Here is a 16,697-nt window from a genome sequence, read left to right as displayed (position 1 = left end):
ATGAGGTACTGTATGGTAGCTTACTGACTTTCAACAACAACAACACCAAGAACAAGAAAATAAAATCAAAGGTACTGTGTTTTCTTGATTTTCAATGTGGAAATTACAGAATGATTTCTTGTCTTCCCTCAACCAAAGAAATGACATAGCCTATTCACGAGGAGGCAATTCTCAGGACACTCTACCTTTTTCAGCCCTAAAGAGGTTTTCAAACAGGCTTTCTTTCACCAGTTGCAGTCCTCATGCCCTTCCAGTCATTGCGGAGCACTCTTGACAGGGGGGCTAACACTTTTTTTCTTCAAGGTGACTCACCCCAAGCAGGTAATATCCCTCTGTGCCACAGGAGTTACTACAGGTGTGCCCCCTCCATCCTTTACAAGGGCCTCACTACAAGTTTTCCAGAAAGGTGGCATGAATACTAGTGGCTGGAAGTTGGCTGCTGGATGACGTCCATCCCTTTGTTCACTTGTGGGATGACTAGGGGCAGAGTCTCCATCTCAGTCGTGGAGGTGTGAGAGCTCTCCAGCTCACCTTCAGACATGGCCCTGCCCTCTCTCCCATAGAAGAACCTGCAGAACTACGGGACCATGAACTGGGAACACACAACAGGGGCACAAAGGTCTTACCTGAATTCAGCTCAGCATGGCAATGACAGACTGGTCCCTCTTGGAGGCTGCTCCAGCATCCTCAGGCATTCGAACCTTCTTGGCGACTGACTCCAGACAGTGGCTCCTGTCACAGTGGCTCACGATAGAGGGAGGAGACGTTCCTCGGAGACAGGTGTCACCACACCACTATCATCACCCTTTGTCGTGGAAGAAGTCTATGTCCCTCGTCGGATTAAGAAACCCTTCAAACAGGACTGGAGCAGGGTGCAATAAAAGGCTCCCTTTGAAGAAGGGCTGAGCTTGGGGACATGTCCAGTCCTAGGTCTCACTGCTCCCATCACCACACAGGTGGTGCCCCAAATGGGCAGGGTATCATTTCCAGTACACGGCTCCTGCTCGCCCACCGTACCTATTCCTATCCTCGCACCATCGCATCTGGTCGGCACCCCAGCATCAGGCCTGTGCGTCACCAGTTCATGCTGCTGCCTGCCTCCACCAATGATCCTGTTTCATCTCTGAATTCCGAGCTCCGCGGCATTCATCTTCCTCAGCTTCACAAAACAGGATTGGGCAACGATTTCATGGATACGACCTGCAAGGCACAGGATGGAAAAGAAAAGGAAACTCACACACTCGACATTCAGAATACTTAAAATCCTTGTGACCTGAATGACACTATCAACCAAGGGAAAGCACAGTCCAGAAGTCGGGAGAGCATGTTTGCAAACCATGGATCTGACAGGTTCTCAATATCCACAATATCTAGAGATCCCAGAAACTCAAAAACAACAACAACAACAACAACAACAACAACAGAAAAACAAATCAAATGTGATGTGTGAATGGACAAATGGGGAAGAGACATAACCTCAAAGCTATACGCATGGAAGGAAATTGCAAAGGATAGTTCCCATCATGATTTCTTTGGGAAATCCTAATTAGAACAAGCAATGAGATACCATTACGCATCCATGAGGTTGACTCCCCATAGGAAAAAACAAAACAAAACAAAACAAAGACTTGGGAGAAAGGAAAAGATCAAGCGATGGCAAAGATATAGAGAAGTAGGAACTTTGCTGATTGTGTGTGGTAGGAATGTTGAAGGGCATGGTTGGTGAACTCAGTATGGCAGTTCTTCACAAAAATCAACTTTAGTGGGACGCCTGGGTGGCTCAGTCTGTTGAGTGTCTGCCTTTGGCTCAGGTCACGGTCTCAGGATCCTGGGATGGAGTCCCGCATCAGGCTCCTCGCTGAGCCGGGAGCCTGCTTCTCCCCTGCCTGCTCTGCCTGCCACTTCTCCTGCTTCTGCATGCCGCTATCTCACGCTGACAAATGGATAAATAAAATGTTTTTCAAAAATCAACTTTAAAATTACCATGTGTTTTAGAACTTGCCCTTCTGCGCTAGATACCCACATTAATGAACAGTATGGTCTTGGAGACTTATCTGAGCACACCTTATCATGGCAGCATCGTTCCTAAAAGCTAACCCATGAACGCAATCCAAGGATCTGTCCAGGGAGGAACAGATGTTGTATATACAGATGTTGGGACAGTATACATTCTGTAAAGAGGACGAAAACATTGACATGTGCCACCCCATGGGCGAACGCTGAGGAGAGTATGCTAAGTGAGAGGAGTATGCATGAAGATACCAACTTTGACTCCACTCTTAGGACCTACCTAAAGTAGATTCCAAAGGACAGAAAGTAAAATGGTGTTTGCCAAGGGCTGGAAGGAGGCGCTCATGGGAAGAGTCTGACTCATGCGAAAGAGGTTTAGATGGACAAGACGCAATGAGATGGGAAGGTGGGTTCCAGGGAGCTTGGGCAAAGGCATTAATGCTTTTAAGACATTTAGAATGTACTCCGTGAACTTCATGGACTTCACGACCTCAAAATAAATTACACTGAAAAGCTGCAAAGATGGAGAAATGAACACAGGACCATTTCATCTGGCCCTTTATACCCTTTCCAGGTAGGTCCTCTCTCAGGCATTCCACTTCCGCCATTTTCCTTGAGACAACATGGAGCCAACAAAATGTTGTCCTTCTGTGCCTACTTCGAGGTTGAAAAACAGAATTGCCCCACCCGGGACAACTTCATGTGAGAAGGCATTTTTCAGAGTTAATTTCTTGAGACCTGTTAGTCCTCGATCATGTTTTGAAACAGAACCCAAACTGAACATTCTCCTTCATCTGCTTGATTTTTCCTTCACTGATTTTTTTCCACTCAGAACCCATTGTTGATGCAAGAGGCTTGGACGTTCCTATGCCTATCGTAATCTACTGACTTTAGCTTCTGCCGTTTCCAGTTTTGCTTACGTGTCATTCCTTTACCAAGTCAACTTGCCTGAGGCTCCTTAGGAATAGTAAACTATTTTTGGCCCCAGTTGTACTGAAAGAATTGACATTGAGCACTGTGCACATCTCAGCTGCACAACACAATGATTTCATTTTCCTAGGCCCTAAAAGGATTACCAGAATAAGTTGAGTCCACCGCCATCCTCTCTTAGAGGTAGAAAGAGAAAGGCAAGAGCAAAGAAACGAAAGGTTCTTCTTTGTGTGATGAGCTCTCTCCAAATGGGCTCTCTCAACACCTCTCTAACACGCCATAGAGCAGTATGAACTGTAGTCATACGGTTGTACACGACCTCCCTCTTACATCTTTCTCTTAAAACTGGAAGTTTGTACCTTTCCACGATTCACTCCATCCCTGCCCCACCCTCTGCCCTCTGCTTCTGGTTCCTTCCATCTGAAGGCTTTTGCTGAGTTCGCTTTTCTCCTTTTCACTTCTTGGTTTCAGATTCCACCTAGAAGGGGAAAATATCTATCTATCATCTATCGAGAATACCGATCTATCCATCTATCTTTCTATGTATCTGCCAATTTATCTATCTATCTATCTATCTATCTATCTATCTATCTGTCTGTCTAAGCTATTATCTCTCTATCTACAGCTCCCTACCTACATACAGATGTTACGTGCCTTCCCCGGTCTCACTTAACTCACTTGGCATAATGCTTGAGCAGTCCATTTCTGGCCACCTGAGTGGCTCAGTGGGTTCAGCCTCTGCCTTCAGCTCAGGTCAGGATGTCAGTGTCCTGGGATGCAGACCTACTCTGGAACATGCTCAGCAGGAAAAAGGTTCCCACCCCCTCTCTACCTGTCTCTCTGACCACTTGTGATCTCTCTCTCTCTCTCTCTCAGCAATAAATAAAGAAAAACCTTTAGAAAAACAAAAAGTCCGTTAGTATTTTCACACTTAGCAGGATTTCCTCTCCTCATGGCTGATTTCCTCTCTTTATGGCTCGTCTTATATAGGCTAATGCTTCTTTATCCAGTCAGCACTAAAGGGCACGAATGTTTTCCTCGTCTTGGCTGTTGAAAACAATGATTCTTGAACATGGGGGTGGGTACAGGGAGTTCTTGGACATATTCCTTGGATGTCTATGGGTATGTTCCCAGACGGGGAATGCTGGGAGCCTACAGTAGATTGTTGGTTGGTTGGTTGGTTGGTTGGTTTTGTTTTTCCCAGGTGCCTCCATACTTTTTTGCACAATGACTTGTCCCAGTGTGCATTCCCACTGATGGTGTCCAAGGGTTCCCTTTTCTCCATATCCTCACTGACATTTGTTAGCTCCGATATTCCCTGGGATAGCTAATCCAACTGATGCGATGGGATATCCCATTATGCACCTGGTGGCATTTTTCAGATGGGTAGTCATGGTGAGGACCTTTTCTTCCTACCAGTTCCTCATGTGTTTATGTCTTCTGGGAAAATGCGAGAGCACTGGCCACTGTGTCTGGGGCCCAGCGACAAGACTAGTCTTCATGAGACCTTCAGGGCTGTCCCAGGCACATATAGGGGTGGGTGCAGAAGCACTCTTCTGGCTGATGTGAGGGTGCTGGAATAGTAAAGAGGACACTGTGGGAGTGAACAGAAAAGGAGGACAGAGAGGTTTCTGTCATCCATGTGCTTGCCCTTAGAGCCTGGAGATTGTGCTCCTTTGCTCCTGTGACTCTGGAAAGCCCATGCTTGTGGGACTCCTTAACCACCCCACACTCAAGAAAAAGAAACAAAGAAACAAAGGGGGAAAAAACAACGAGCATCTCTTTGCTGGACTTTCTGCTGCCTCGGGCAGTCCCAGGACAGCTGGAGACCAGGATGCAAAGCATGCCCCGTCCTTGGTACCCAGGCAGAAGTGCTGGAGGAAATGGAGCAGGAAGAGTCAGGTTGAGGCCATTGTGGTTGTTCTCCTGTGCAGAAACAGCTTGAAACTTGGAGTAGCACTTCTCTATGCAATCTAGGTGCTTAAAAGGGGAGGTGGGCTCCAAGACCATGTCAATTATTCATTCACAAACTCTGCACTCCAGCACTCCCCTAGACCCGGGACCTTGGTAGACTCATGCACGGCACTGGAGATACCTAGGGCTCCTTCCCTTAGGGAGCCCACAGTCGAGAGACGGACCAACGCACGAAACGGTGCCATGCGAAAGAAAAGAGCAAGCGTTCCATGTGACACACGAAGAATGCTCTGAAAGAAGGCTGCAGAGTCATTGGATAGAAAGGCCTGAAAGGCCTCACTGAGGGTGACAGTGCTGAGGACAGAATGAAAACAAGGGAGCTAGTCCCGCACAAGTCTGGTGGCCCTGTGTCGTGAAGAAGGAAGGCACCTCTGCCTTAGAGCCTCACTACCAGAAGCTGGGTTGGCCTGAGGAGATGAAAGAGGCATCCAGTGTGGCTGGAGAGCAACTGGGAGCAGAGCAGAGGGTAGTGAGGAAGGCAGGGAGAGGGCCTCAGGCCTGGGAGACAGATAGCGATCTCTTGTCCCTCTGGAACGGCATTGCCCCAATACCCTGCATCTTCCAATGCATAGACTGAATGCCCCACAGTTGTTGCAGAAGAGGAATGGAGGCACAATTTCGCATGCTTCCTCAACATCACCATACTTCTGAGCTCGTGGTCGTGACCGAGGCTGGACTAGCAGAGGATGTTCCCCCAAGTTAGCACCCATCATTCGGGGAACCATTCGACTCAGAATCTGAGTTTCTGGGCACATGTTGGCCTTGCCACTGCCTCCGTTCCTGGCACTGTGAGCCTCGATGGATGGCAGCCCCAACCATCTGGGCTTGATTTTCGCTTCAGAGTCAGGGAAGAAAAAGGCAACAAGGGAGAAGTGGAACAGGAGAAAAGTAACTAGGAAGTGCGAAACTCTTTGCATGACATCTAGAGAAACACGAGCCATGCTATTTCATCACGTTGAGTACATCCCGTGGCTCAGAAGCCACTCGCCTACCACCCAGAATTGCAGAGTGATGCCTCCACCACAGGTCACGATCCCTGGGAGCCACTGCGAAGGCTGCTCCCCTCATAGACCAGAATGAGGGAAAGAGGTCTCATTCTAAATCTATGTGGGAAACAACTGAACCGTTTCACTACCGGGGATGACAAAGTCTGCATCTTCATACATTTCCACCCTATCATGGTGCCCCATTTTAATGACGCCAAGAGGGGAAGGGACGGTTCCAAAACAACACAAAGCCGGGACCCAGGCCTCCTCCGAGCGTTCCCCCAGGCCAAGTGCCACCCCTTCCTGCAATTCTTCTGGCCTTCAATGTGTGCCTCTGATTCCCGTGATACCATCATGCACATACCACAAATACGATCTCCATACACCCCAAGATGTCCCAAGGAAGTAGATTCTCCCTGGTCCCCACTATGCAGGTTGGGAATGTGGACACTAGGAGAGACACCCCATGACTGAGGACACAGAAGTGGGAAAGGAAAGAGAACAAAGGTCTGACTTCAGCTCTGTCTCCTGAAAGGGAGGACCCGAGTGCCATTTCCAGAGCATGGTGCCTCTGGCATTTTTGGCTCATTGTGTACAGTCTCAGGGAAGAGAGGTCAAGAGTCAACTGAAGGGGCTGCGGAGAGGTGTGACTGAACAAAGGGCCCCAGGTATTAGAATCCTGAAAGGGTGACCTCACATCCTTCATGAGAGGCCCCAAATGAACTTAGAACTCTGGTAGCCAGGCACCCACTTTCAAAGGGCAACCTGCTCTCCAGCGCACTTGAGTGGAGACCTTCGACAGAACACGATGTTCAGTTGTTGTCTTCCTACTTCCAGGGGCGCTGGGCCCAGGGGAGCCCAGAGCCGGAGACATTACTGCAGTTGCAGACAGCGCTTCAGCCCTCTTTTCCAAAGCTTCTGGTCATGGGGCGGGAGACACCAACAGGTAACACGAGGCAGCTCTGGGCAGCCCACTGGAGAGCCGGCAACAACTGTGGTCCCACCTCAGCCCGCCCACACCACTTGCCCCTTACTGTGTGGGTGTGCGTGTCTCTCTCTCTCTCTCTCTCTGTGTGTGAGTGTGTGTGTGTGTGTGTGTGTGTGTGTGTGTGTGTGTGTTTTAGAAGTGGGGACGGGATGAGGGACATGCCCTTCCTGGGCAGAAGCAAGTTGCCTGGTGTTGGAGGTTGGAGCCATCTGTCATGTTCATACCCCAGGTCATGGTAGTCATGAGCCTTAGAGTGTCCTCTGGCTACCTCCTTGCTCGATGTCTTTTCAGCCATCCCTCTTAGACTGAACTGGAGAACACGATGTCTAGTGGGGGTGTCCCCTGGTGGCAATGTCCCGGGAGGCTGCTAATGGCTCTTGGCCCTGTGTCTATGGGACACTGCATTTTCAGAGCTGCACCCCAGAGACTGTGAATGAGCTGGCTGGGGACTTCAACGACTCCAACTCGCTGGACAAGGGTCAGGTGTCCCAGGCCACCCAGGATCAGTGCTGCTCTGAGGTGAGAATAGGAAGAAGCTTCTCCATACCCAGGGCCCCCACGCAACTATGGGGACAAACCTGGGGCCTTCCCAGAGTGTTTCCACTTGAGTATCCCACAGGCCCCACCCCAAAGTAACCCACACCTGCGCACGTCTGCCACCAGCTATGGGTAAGGGAGGAAGACACTCTTCACCTATGTGGGACTGGTAGAGAATCGAGTGAATGTTTTCCGTGGTTTGGAGGGCGGTTGTTTTGTTTTCTTTCCTTTGGCCTTGTGTTGCTTTTCACGAAGCCATGAGTATCTTTGCCTTTTCCCACTGGTTTTACGATTTTCCCTCCTCATGCCAGCTAACCTGTGGAGAACCCAGCTGGGTTCTGGAGAACTGGCCCACGGCCTTCTAAATCCTCATACCAGATAGGGTGATTGAACCTACAAAAGGGCCGGTGGGATCAAGCCATTCTACAGGTCTTTTTGGAACGTATCGTCTCTCAGAACACATCGAATGCTAGGAGGTCCACCAGTTCACAGGCTGTTTCCCTCTAGGTCTTCACAGTCCCCCATAAAGGAGGTGGTCTGCCACAGTGCAAGGCTGCTGGAACTTGACGTGCCTCCATTTGGTTGCCATTCCAGCAATGCTGCAAGGAATGGGCACCTTAAGGGTCCTCACAGATGATTTGGGTCGCTCCACCTGCCAGAACTTAGACCCAAAGATTGGGTGGAAGGCCTCTGAAGCCTCCTGGCCCAGGTAGCTGGCTCTGTCTTTTCTGAGCTCCACCCAGGACATCTGGCATGAGCTGCTGCAAGGCTTCAGCTACTCCATCTCCCTTGACAAGCAGCAGGGACCACAGGCCTCCAACATCCTGTGCTGGTCTGGGGTGAGAACGGGCCCAGGTTCACGGCCAGTCTCAGGACCCAGAGATGATCAGGGCCAGGCCAGAACCCAGACTAGACACAACTGGCTGCCCTGGGGCCTGCCAAGGAAGGTGGTTTTCCCCTGAACCTTTCTGCCCCTGACAGCAACAGGCCGAGTCTCAGCAGCATAGGTGAAATGCCATCCAGCCCATGCTTTGGACAGACCTTGGGCCCAACGCTGATGATCTTGAGCAGCCTTGGAGATTCTCAGCCTCTCTTTTCTCCTCTCGACAGTAGGGCTCCTTCCTCATGACTCCAAGGCATACATACATACAGCTCTTCATACAGGCTAGGAAGAGACAGACATGCTATTGTTGTCCAGCTAACAGCACATGTCGAAGTCACCAGTCCATTTAAACCTAGATGGGTCCTTTGGAACTTGGTTGGAGGTTTTCAGCCTAGAACCTTTTTTTCTGGGTGGGCACTCAAGTCCCTCGTCGTCTTGCACAATTTCCCAAAGGGATGGGAGGATGCTCCAGACCCTGCTCTTCCTGGTGTTTCACAGCGTTGAAGCTGACTACGTTGCCCCCCGCCCCGCCCCCTTGTCTGCCTGCTGGAAAAGGCATCATCCCTGTCCCTGGACGAGGCCTGCACGATGCTGGCACTCAGAGAAGGCGCAGTGCAGAAATGCAGACATTCCCTGCTGCTATCCTTCCCGGAGAGAAGCCTCTCAAACCTCACCACAATGTGCTCCATCTATCAGATGTTCACGTCAGCCCAGCACGTCCTGGATCAGCAGTTCACTAGGTGAGTGCCCACCCCATAGCCAGCACAAGGGGGAGCCTTCCATCTACTAGTTGTATGTCTTGGGAATGTCACTGCACCTCTCTGACCTTCCCTTTCCTATCCTGAAAAGTGGGGGTGCTAAGAGGATGAACCTCATAGGGCGACTGCAGGACGTCATGGGAGGAAACATGGCACGCGCTTCTCTGGGACCAGGCTCTGTAGAAAGCTGCTGGACATGCTGGGCATCTTCCCACTGAACCTTTCTCTCTCCAGGGAAGATGCGTTCAGGCTCAACCGTCACAGGCTTGTGGTCCTTCTGAGTCTATGGAAAGGGAACGGAAAGCCGGCAGCGTTCCTACAGGCAAAGGACCTCTGAGATGCCATCTAGCTGGTCCTGACTCTGGTCCTTTATGTGCCCAGATCAAGGGGACACTGGGAGCAGGCAGAGCAGCCCAAGGGCCACTCAGGATTCGCAACGTCTTGTTTGGGATGATTTCATTCCATCGTGGATCTTAAGCACCTTAGGAAGGCAGGCACTCTCTAGTCACCAAGAGCAGTGAATGGGTAAAGTATAGACAATGTCTGGGTCTCCATTCTCGTCCGAGGGTCAGATAGGTACTCTCCACATGCTAAGCACGCATGTCTGGCGTTCATCACATGGGGCATCTCTGTGACCTAGTCTAGGGATGAATGGATCCACCTCTATTGGGACCATGAGGATGCACTCTACGATCAAGGAAGAACAGGACAGGTCTTTGGGTGCCAGAGGAGGTCCTGCTGGCTCCACAGAGCAGGGTGGGAGACAACAGGGGTTGTTGCTGGCGAGGGATGTTCAGAACCATGGATCTCCCAGAACTCTTGATTTCCACGGGAGAGCTTAGTGGGGCGGCTTCCTCGGAAGAAGCCAAAGAGTCCAAGAGAGGTGTGGACGGGATGCCAAGCTCTCTGGGAAGCAGAGCCCATTGTGGGCTGAGTTGGTGCCTACAACAGCCATCCCTTGGATGGTCCGTTCTTGCTCCGTCTGCCCCTATCCATATCTACCTTCGCTGACCACCATGCGTGGGGCCAAGGACAGAAAGTGTGGGGTCCAGACCATGCACCCATTGGCCTCCAACCAAAGCCCAGATACTGGTCTGCATGGAGGATGCATGACTGAGGGGCCAAGTGACAGACTTATGAGAGGTCCCTCATCCCACCTGGTCAGCAGTCAGCAAGGACAGCTCCAGAGGGGTTGCAAGTGGGCCGGGGCCATTCCGTGGGGCCCACACCGAAAGAATGGTGCTGTGGGAGTAGCGTGGGCAAGGAAAGGCGAGGTCTCTGACTCTGCTCCACATATGACTTTCCCCAGCACTCTGTGTCCCATCTTGGGAACCTGGTCTGAGCAGACACGGCAGGATATCAGGCAGTCCCTCCCTGCACAGTGCCCATGTGGAAGTCAAGGAGGCCTATGTGCACCTCACGTGGCATGACCGGGACCTGAACACCCATGCCCCCATTCTGCTGAGGCAGCGCGAACTTCTGAAGCTCACAGAGGCTGAGGCGGAGGGTAAGGGGCATTGCAAGCTGGGAAGGACATCTGGGATGGGGCTCATGGGCTGGGTATTCCTTGGAAGGCCATGGGATCTGTCCTGTGTAGGGAAAGGCACATGGAGTGTCAGTGATGTGGCTGAATTTTTCCCTTACTCCCACCCCCGTGTCGGCTATGCGACGCGTTCCAGCAGCTGAGCCGGCCAAAGAGCCTCCCGTGGAGCGAGAGGCAACCCTGGCTCTGCATCAGCCATCACCTTCAGGGTCCGAGCCAGCCTGCCCTCCACCGGCCGCTCCAGAACTGGAACAGGGGCTCCTATGTTATCAGTGCTCGCTGGGTCCTGAGGCACAGACAGCTGGGCCATTGGCTTGCCCGGGAGTTGGCACGCCAGCTGTCTCAGGTGCCACTTAGCCCACTCCAGCCGCAGAGGCGTCCTGCCAACCCAAGAACCGGCTCAAACAGAAGGAACCTGACCTCCTGGACTTCCCTCCCAAGCTGGTGGCAGAGCAGCTCACCTACATGGATGCGGTGAGCAGCTGGGCCCCCAGGGTAGGAGGGCAGGGCCGGCTTTTCTTCTGCTCTCAGCTGCCCTATACCGGCTTTCCCCTGACGTGGACTCCTGTAATATAGGGCCAGATCTCAGCTGCAGCCCTAACCAACCGTGGAAACCCATCAGGGTTTTTAGACCTGAGCTTTCACTGTCCAGCTGCGGACTGTGGAGACAGGCACTGAGAAGGACTGAGGCAGAGGTACCACATAGATGCAATGAGTCAGAACCGAGAGACCATACATGGGAAGGCTCTGGTCCCTCGCGGGGAGGAGGGCCGCTCCCTGTGTGCAGTCATGTCCATGGGTCGCCCACCCATCTGCCTGGGAGCCTGAGCGCCCTCAACCTGGATTAGGCATCTGATGTGTCCGGAAGGACAGGCTAGACACGGAAAGCCATGCTTTCAGCCACCAGGTGAGAACAGGCACCTGAAAGGAGACAGGGACCGCAGGGATGAGCATTTGGAGGAGGAGATGCCCCCTTGGGAGCACCACCTGGAGCGGCCCCCTGGACATGGAATGATCTGGGTGCACACGCCTTCCTCCCTTCCCTTGCCTCTCTTGGCTCCTGGGGCATCCTGCACTGGCTTCCCTCGGAGAAGAAGAGTGGCAGGAAATCCAGGCTCTCTAAGCAGGCTCAGGCCACATTCGCAGCCGCCTGAGCTCCAGCTCTGACCTGGGACCCCTCCCGAGGACATGAGTCTTGCATGTGCGAACATGTGTGTGGCTCAACAAACCTCCCCCTGTCCCCTAGGAGCTATTCAAGAAGGTGGTGCCCCATCAGTGCCTGGGCTCGGTCTGGTCCCGGAGGAACAGGCCTGGCAACGAGCACCTGGCACCCACAGTCCGGGCCACCATCGCCCAGTTCAATGCCGTGGCCAGCTGCATCGTCACCACGTGCCTTGGCAACCCAAGCATGACAGCCCGGGACAGGGCCGTGGTGGTGGACCACTGGATCCGGGTGGCCAAGGTATGCTATGGGAGGCCCAGCTCCCTGACGCTCTCCTGAGCCTCAGGAACTGCTCTTCTGTCTTGCTCCCTTCTCAGGGCTGAAGGCCCTGCTCTAAGACCTGTGTTCCCTAGGCTCTTCCTCCCGGGGGCATGGCCCAACGTTGGCACCCTCAGTTCCTACGTGACTCCTCCTTTGCCGTGAGGGAAAATCCTCCCTCCAGCCAGCAGTGTCCCTCTTTAGGGCTGACCTGGGCCCTTCTGCAGCTCCCTGGACATCAGCTTCATCCATGGGGGAGCCGGAAGCTCAGGGGGGCACTGAGGCTCTCGAGCATCTAGGGCTCCTGCTCTCCCACTGACAGCTCCTACTCTTCCCTCCCCCAGGTTTGTCAGATCCTGGGGAACTACTCCTCCCTGCATGCCATCCTTGCAGCTCTGCAGAGTGTCCCCATTCACCGCCTGAAGAGGACATGGGACAACGTTTCCAGGTGAGTAGGCTTGTCTCCAGGGAGGGACCAGGTTGGAGGCGGGATCTCCCACAGGCCTGTCCTTTTCCCCCTCAGTCAGCTTGGACCTCCTGGGAGGCAGCAAACTCTGACCAAAGGACCTGGGCCTGGGGCGGCTTCTCTCAGCCTTCCTGGGGAACAGGCCACCATGCCTCCTACTTGAGAAATCCAATTTCCTCCATGCCCCACCCTGGCCTGAGCTGAAATCCCTATTTCCACATGGTGACTTGGCAACCACTGAACTCTCTGCCCACGGTTCAACCCAAACCCCACCCAAACCGAGCTGTTCAATTAAGCTGGGAAGGGACGCCCAGGGGGACCCCCGGAGAACTCCCTCCCACGTCCTACGAAGACCCCAGTGCTCAGAGCAGCCCAGAGCAAGCCCTCAGCCAGCCCGCTGGACATGTGAGGGTTCTCCAAGAAAGGGGACTCGCACTCCACCCTGCCACGTTATGCCTCCCCTGAGCCTCACTTCTTTCCCTCTCTTCAGGAAGAGCTTCCAAACATACAAAAAGCTCTGCAGAGAAGACAACCCCCAGGGCAGGGAACTACTCATCAAGGTAGCACGGAAGGTGCAGGGCTAGTAGGACAGGAGGGGTGTGAGGAGGCATGATCCTGTGTGGATGAGGTAGGGAATGCCCTGAAGCATTCCTCGGGGAGCAGAAGCCTTTGGCATGAATGTGCTGACAGCCTGGGCTGAAGATTCCCCCTGGGGCTGCGACAAGCTGCTGCTGCCCATCCAGACTCCCTAGGCTAGATTTCAGGTCTCTACGTGCCCATCGAGATGGTCCACATGGGGGCCCACATGAACGCGGACAGCCCAGAGGACAGGCCCCTGCTCACAGATGGAGTGGGGATGGGTTGGGGGCCACAAAAAGGATGATCGTAAGAGGATCCTGAGTGCTCAGGAGACCATAGGAGGTAGGTGGAGTTCTCCCTTCTGCCCAGGAGAACACAGGCTCAGGGAGGCCAGGCTCCAAGCTCCAGGTCCTGTGGTCCCATGGACTGAATGGGGGAGCTGAGATGGTTCTAGAAGGACTCGTGGCATGCTTCAGGAGAATGAATGGAGCGTATCAGCAGACGTAGGTCGGATGTCTAGGCTCTGAAGTCACCGACGGTGGGCGCAAGGGGACTGAGGCTATTCTGCTCTCAAGGACCTTGTCCTTGGCCCTCTAGGAGCGGCCCTCGAATAAACTTGCCACCCTGGTGAGGCAGCTGCACAAAGCGTGGAAGGGGCTGCCGAAGAAGGTGAGTGTGCCTGAGGGACAGGGCCTCCAAGGCCAGGGGAGAGGGGCTCCTCCCTGAGGGCGACAAGCCTCCAGATCAGGACAGGTGGGGCATGCGACTCCAGCTCCAACTCCTGTCGCCACAGTTCCTCAATGTCTTCTTTCCTGGTGACCAGGAGGAAGGAGTCTAGCAGGCTGGGGAGAGAATGGATTGGTGGCTGGGGAGGGAGGGGCCCAGGGCTCCATACCCTGCTGATTTTTGAGTTCCAAAAAGCAGGCCGCCTGGACAGGATTCGGAGGAGTCTGATGTTCTGGGAGGGTGAGGGGAAAGCGAATCGAGGGGAAGCAACTAAGGGTCCTAGGCCCTTCCATGTGGGAAAGTGGGGTGGGCCAGGACGCTGAAGGCTTTTCGGGGAGGGACCCTGTGGGCACCAGAGAGCAGGGACTCATCCCAAACGTACCCCTCATGACACAGGGTGTCGTCCCATACCTTGGCACTTTCCTCACTGACCTGGTGATGTTGGATACTGCAATGGAGGACTACCTGGAGGTGGGTGAGCCTGAGGATTGTGGAGGAGGGACCAGAGTCCTGAGGACAGGGAGCAGAGAGTCCCCGGACTGAGCCCTGAGCTCTGAGTCCTTCGGAATCCTCCCTTGCCCACAGCCTCACAGCCGCCCCTGGGAACTGGGGTCTCTTGCCCATCTCAGTGCTGAGGGAAGGGAGCCTGCACCTAGACGGGTGCCTAAGACTGGGGAGGCACCAGCGCATCCTGAAGGTGAAGCTGCATGCGCTCTGTGTGCATGGGCCGTAGTCTCTCCCTCAGAGCTTGCCTGTCGGGGAGAGTGAAGTCAGGACCCTGCCCATCAGCCACACTTCAGGAGCCCAGCAGGCCCTGCCTGCCTGAGGCGTCTGCCGCTCCCTCCTATCACCACAGAGGGTGGTGCTGCAGGGTGCCGACCTGGAGCCCTTTCACCAGCCCCCAGTCTTCCTTTCTCTGCACCCCAGGGCTTGCCCTAACCCCAGTCTCACTGTGTGTGTCTCAGCGGCCCCCTCCTGTGTCCTGGCCTACACGCAGCCTCAGAAGGGGTGGGTGTAAGGTGCTGGGACTGACCAGGGGCCTCTTTCTGAAGGACAATGGTTGTCTGCTTTCCAGGGCAATGAGATCAACCACTGCAAAAAGAATAAGGTGAGCATATGGAGCCCTGGCTCTAGGGAAGGGGAGGTAGCCCCTATCAGAGACGCCCCTGGGAAGAACATTCCTTGGCTCCATCCACTCCCCTCCATCTCCCATTTCCTGGGACACGTTGCTAAGAATGAAGTGCAAGACCCATCTAGTCAGTCAGTAGGGATCCAGAAAGGCATCAAGGAGAACTTCCCGGAGGAGGGGCTGACTCTACTAGCCTCTGAGAACAGTTTGGGACCGCATGAAGTTGCATGCAGGAGGGTGGTCCTGTGTACCAAGACCCAGGACCCGTCCCCTGTCCCGCTGCTCAGCCCTCACCTGGCCCTGTAGCTTCCCCACCCAGGCTCGGTGTGCATCCTGTGCCTCTCTCCCGGCCCAGGAATACCGAGTCCTCACGGACATCATGCTGCTCCAGGCGGCGGCAGAGAATTACTGCCTAGAGCCCCAGCATCCATTCACGGCCTGGTTCTGGGCTGTGGAGAGGCTCAGCGAGGATGACAGGTGAGGCCCATTCAGGAGCTGGGTGAGGGGCGGGGTGGACTCTTTCTGCTGGCCCCGCCTGGGATCCTTCTTCTAGGGCTCCCTGGGCAGCCAGACACCAGCTGTGGGAAAACCCTGGGAGGGACTCCTGAATGCCAGCTGCTGCTCAACTCACAGGTGTCCCTCTGTCCTTAGCTACATCCTGTCCTGCCAGCTGGAGCCGCGGTCCTAGCTGGCCAGCAGAACACAAGCACCAGGACAACTGGCTACAGCCACCATCAGAGCTGAACCCATGGCCACTGGCCGAGCAAGGATTGCCCCTCGGCCCCTGGGCTCCTTGTGGTGCGCGAGCCCCATCTGCTGCTCAACACCCCTTCCTCTCACCTACAGAATTATTTTTTTTGTGGGCTGGGGGCAATATTTAATATAACTAAAGGGTTGGTATTTAACAAAAAGGAATGAAAACCCTTGGGATTAAAGTTTTGTTACAAAAAAAAAAAAAAGGTTTTAATTTCTCCTCTTCCAGCCCACGTGTGTGTTTGGTTCTTTTATTTCCTTCAGTAATGTACAACGTGTACAGACTCTCTTATTCATTCCTGAACCCAGAAATCTTACAGAGTCAGCAGCTATTCAATGTGGCAGGAAGGAGAGGAGCCAGCCCTCCTCACTACCTACTGGTGGCCCCTCCAAATCCCGTTTCCTCAGAGGACAGGTTCCTTTCAGTGTCAGGCATCTGGGCAAACACCAGAGACAGCCCTCAGGACCCCTGAGATGGAGAGGTTGCAGGTCCTTGCCCAGGAAGGCAACAAACACTGACCAGGAGAGTCCTTGAGAGTTCCTCCCCCTCCCCAGAACCATGTGCTGCCCAGGAGAGGGGCTGCTTCTCTCCCCTCTAAAGCAAGGAGGACAATGTCTTGCTTCCTTTGGGATATGGTGTTTGTGCGTGTGTTTGTGTGGGTTTGGACCCAGTATTTGGGACTGACGGTTGTCGAGGTCAGTCTCTGGAATTGCATCAGCACGAATTAGGGAAAAAACATGGGAAGAGATCCAGTCCTGCCTGTGGAAGCTACAAAACCTGAGGAAGATATTTTGTAAATGGAAGAAGGGCAGGCAGGACATTCCATCCTCAGTTTCCCTTTAGGCTCTCCAGGTTCACCCTTTACCAAGATTGGAATCCTCCTGGGATCCTTATCCAGGATCTCTGGATTCCTTTTCCCTGCTTCTTTTGGGTGTGGCTGGGGAAAAAAATAAA

At 53.6% G+C, this 16,697-nt stretch overlaps 1 protein-coding gene and 1 pseudogene across 1 annotated transcript in view; both read left to right on the top strand.

Moving 5' to 3' along the window:
- LOC125109847 (ral guanine nucleotide dissociation stimulator-like) overlaps positions 1 to 15,894 on the top strand; it is a 33,793-nt gene extending 17,899 nt beyond the window's left edge. The window contains exons 7-12 of the mRNA XM_047746955.1: positions 13,046 to 13,115; positions 13,732 to 13,803; positions 14,257 to 14,331; positions 14,936 to 14,968; positions 15,345 to 15,466; positions 15,641 to 15,894. Of these exons, the coding sequence (XP_047602911.1) occupies positions 13,046 to 13,115; positions 13,732 to 13,803; positions 14,257 to 14,331; positions 14,936 to 14,968; positions 15,345 to 15,466; positions 15,641 to 15,677 (409 nt within the window). The 3' untranslated portion in view covers positions 15,678 to 15,894. The remainder of the gene's footprint in view (positions 1 to 13,045; positions 13,116 to 13,731; positions 13,804 to 14,256; positions 14,332 to 14,935; positions 14,969 to 15,344; positions 15,467 to 15,640) is intronic.
- LOC125108432 (uncharacterized) lies at positions 6,636 to 11,741 on the top strand (annotated as a pseudogene).
- Positions 15,895 to 16,697: the final 803 nt, after the last annotated feature.

The sequence above is a fragment of the Lutra lutra genome, chromosome 9 (assembly GCF_902655055.1).
Source record: "Lutra lutra chromosome 9, mLutLut1.2, whole genome shotgun sequence".
In the NCBI taxonomy this organism is placed as follows: Eukaryota; Metazoa; Chordata; class Mammalia; order Carnivora; family Mustelidae; genus Lutra; species Lutra lutra.
The sequence above is the reverse complement of the archived record's forward strand: the minus strand, read 5'-3'. Positions and strand labels throughout refer to the sequence as shown.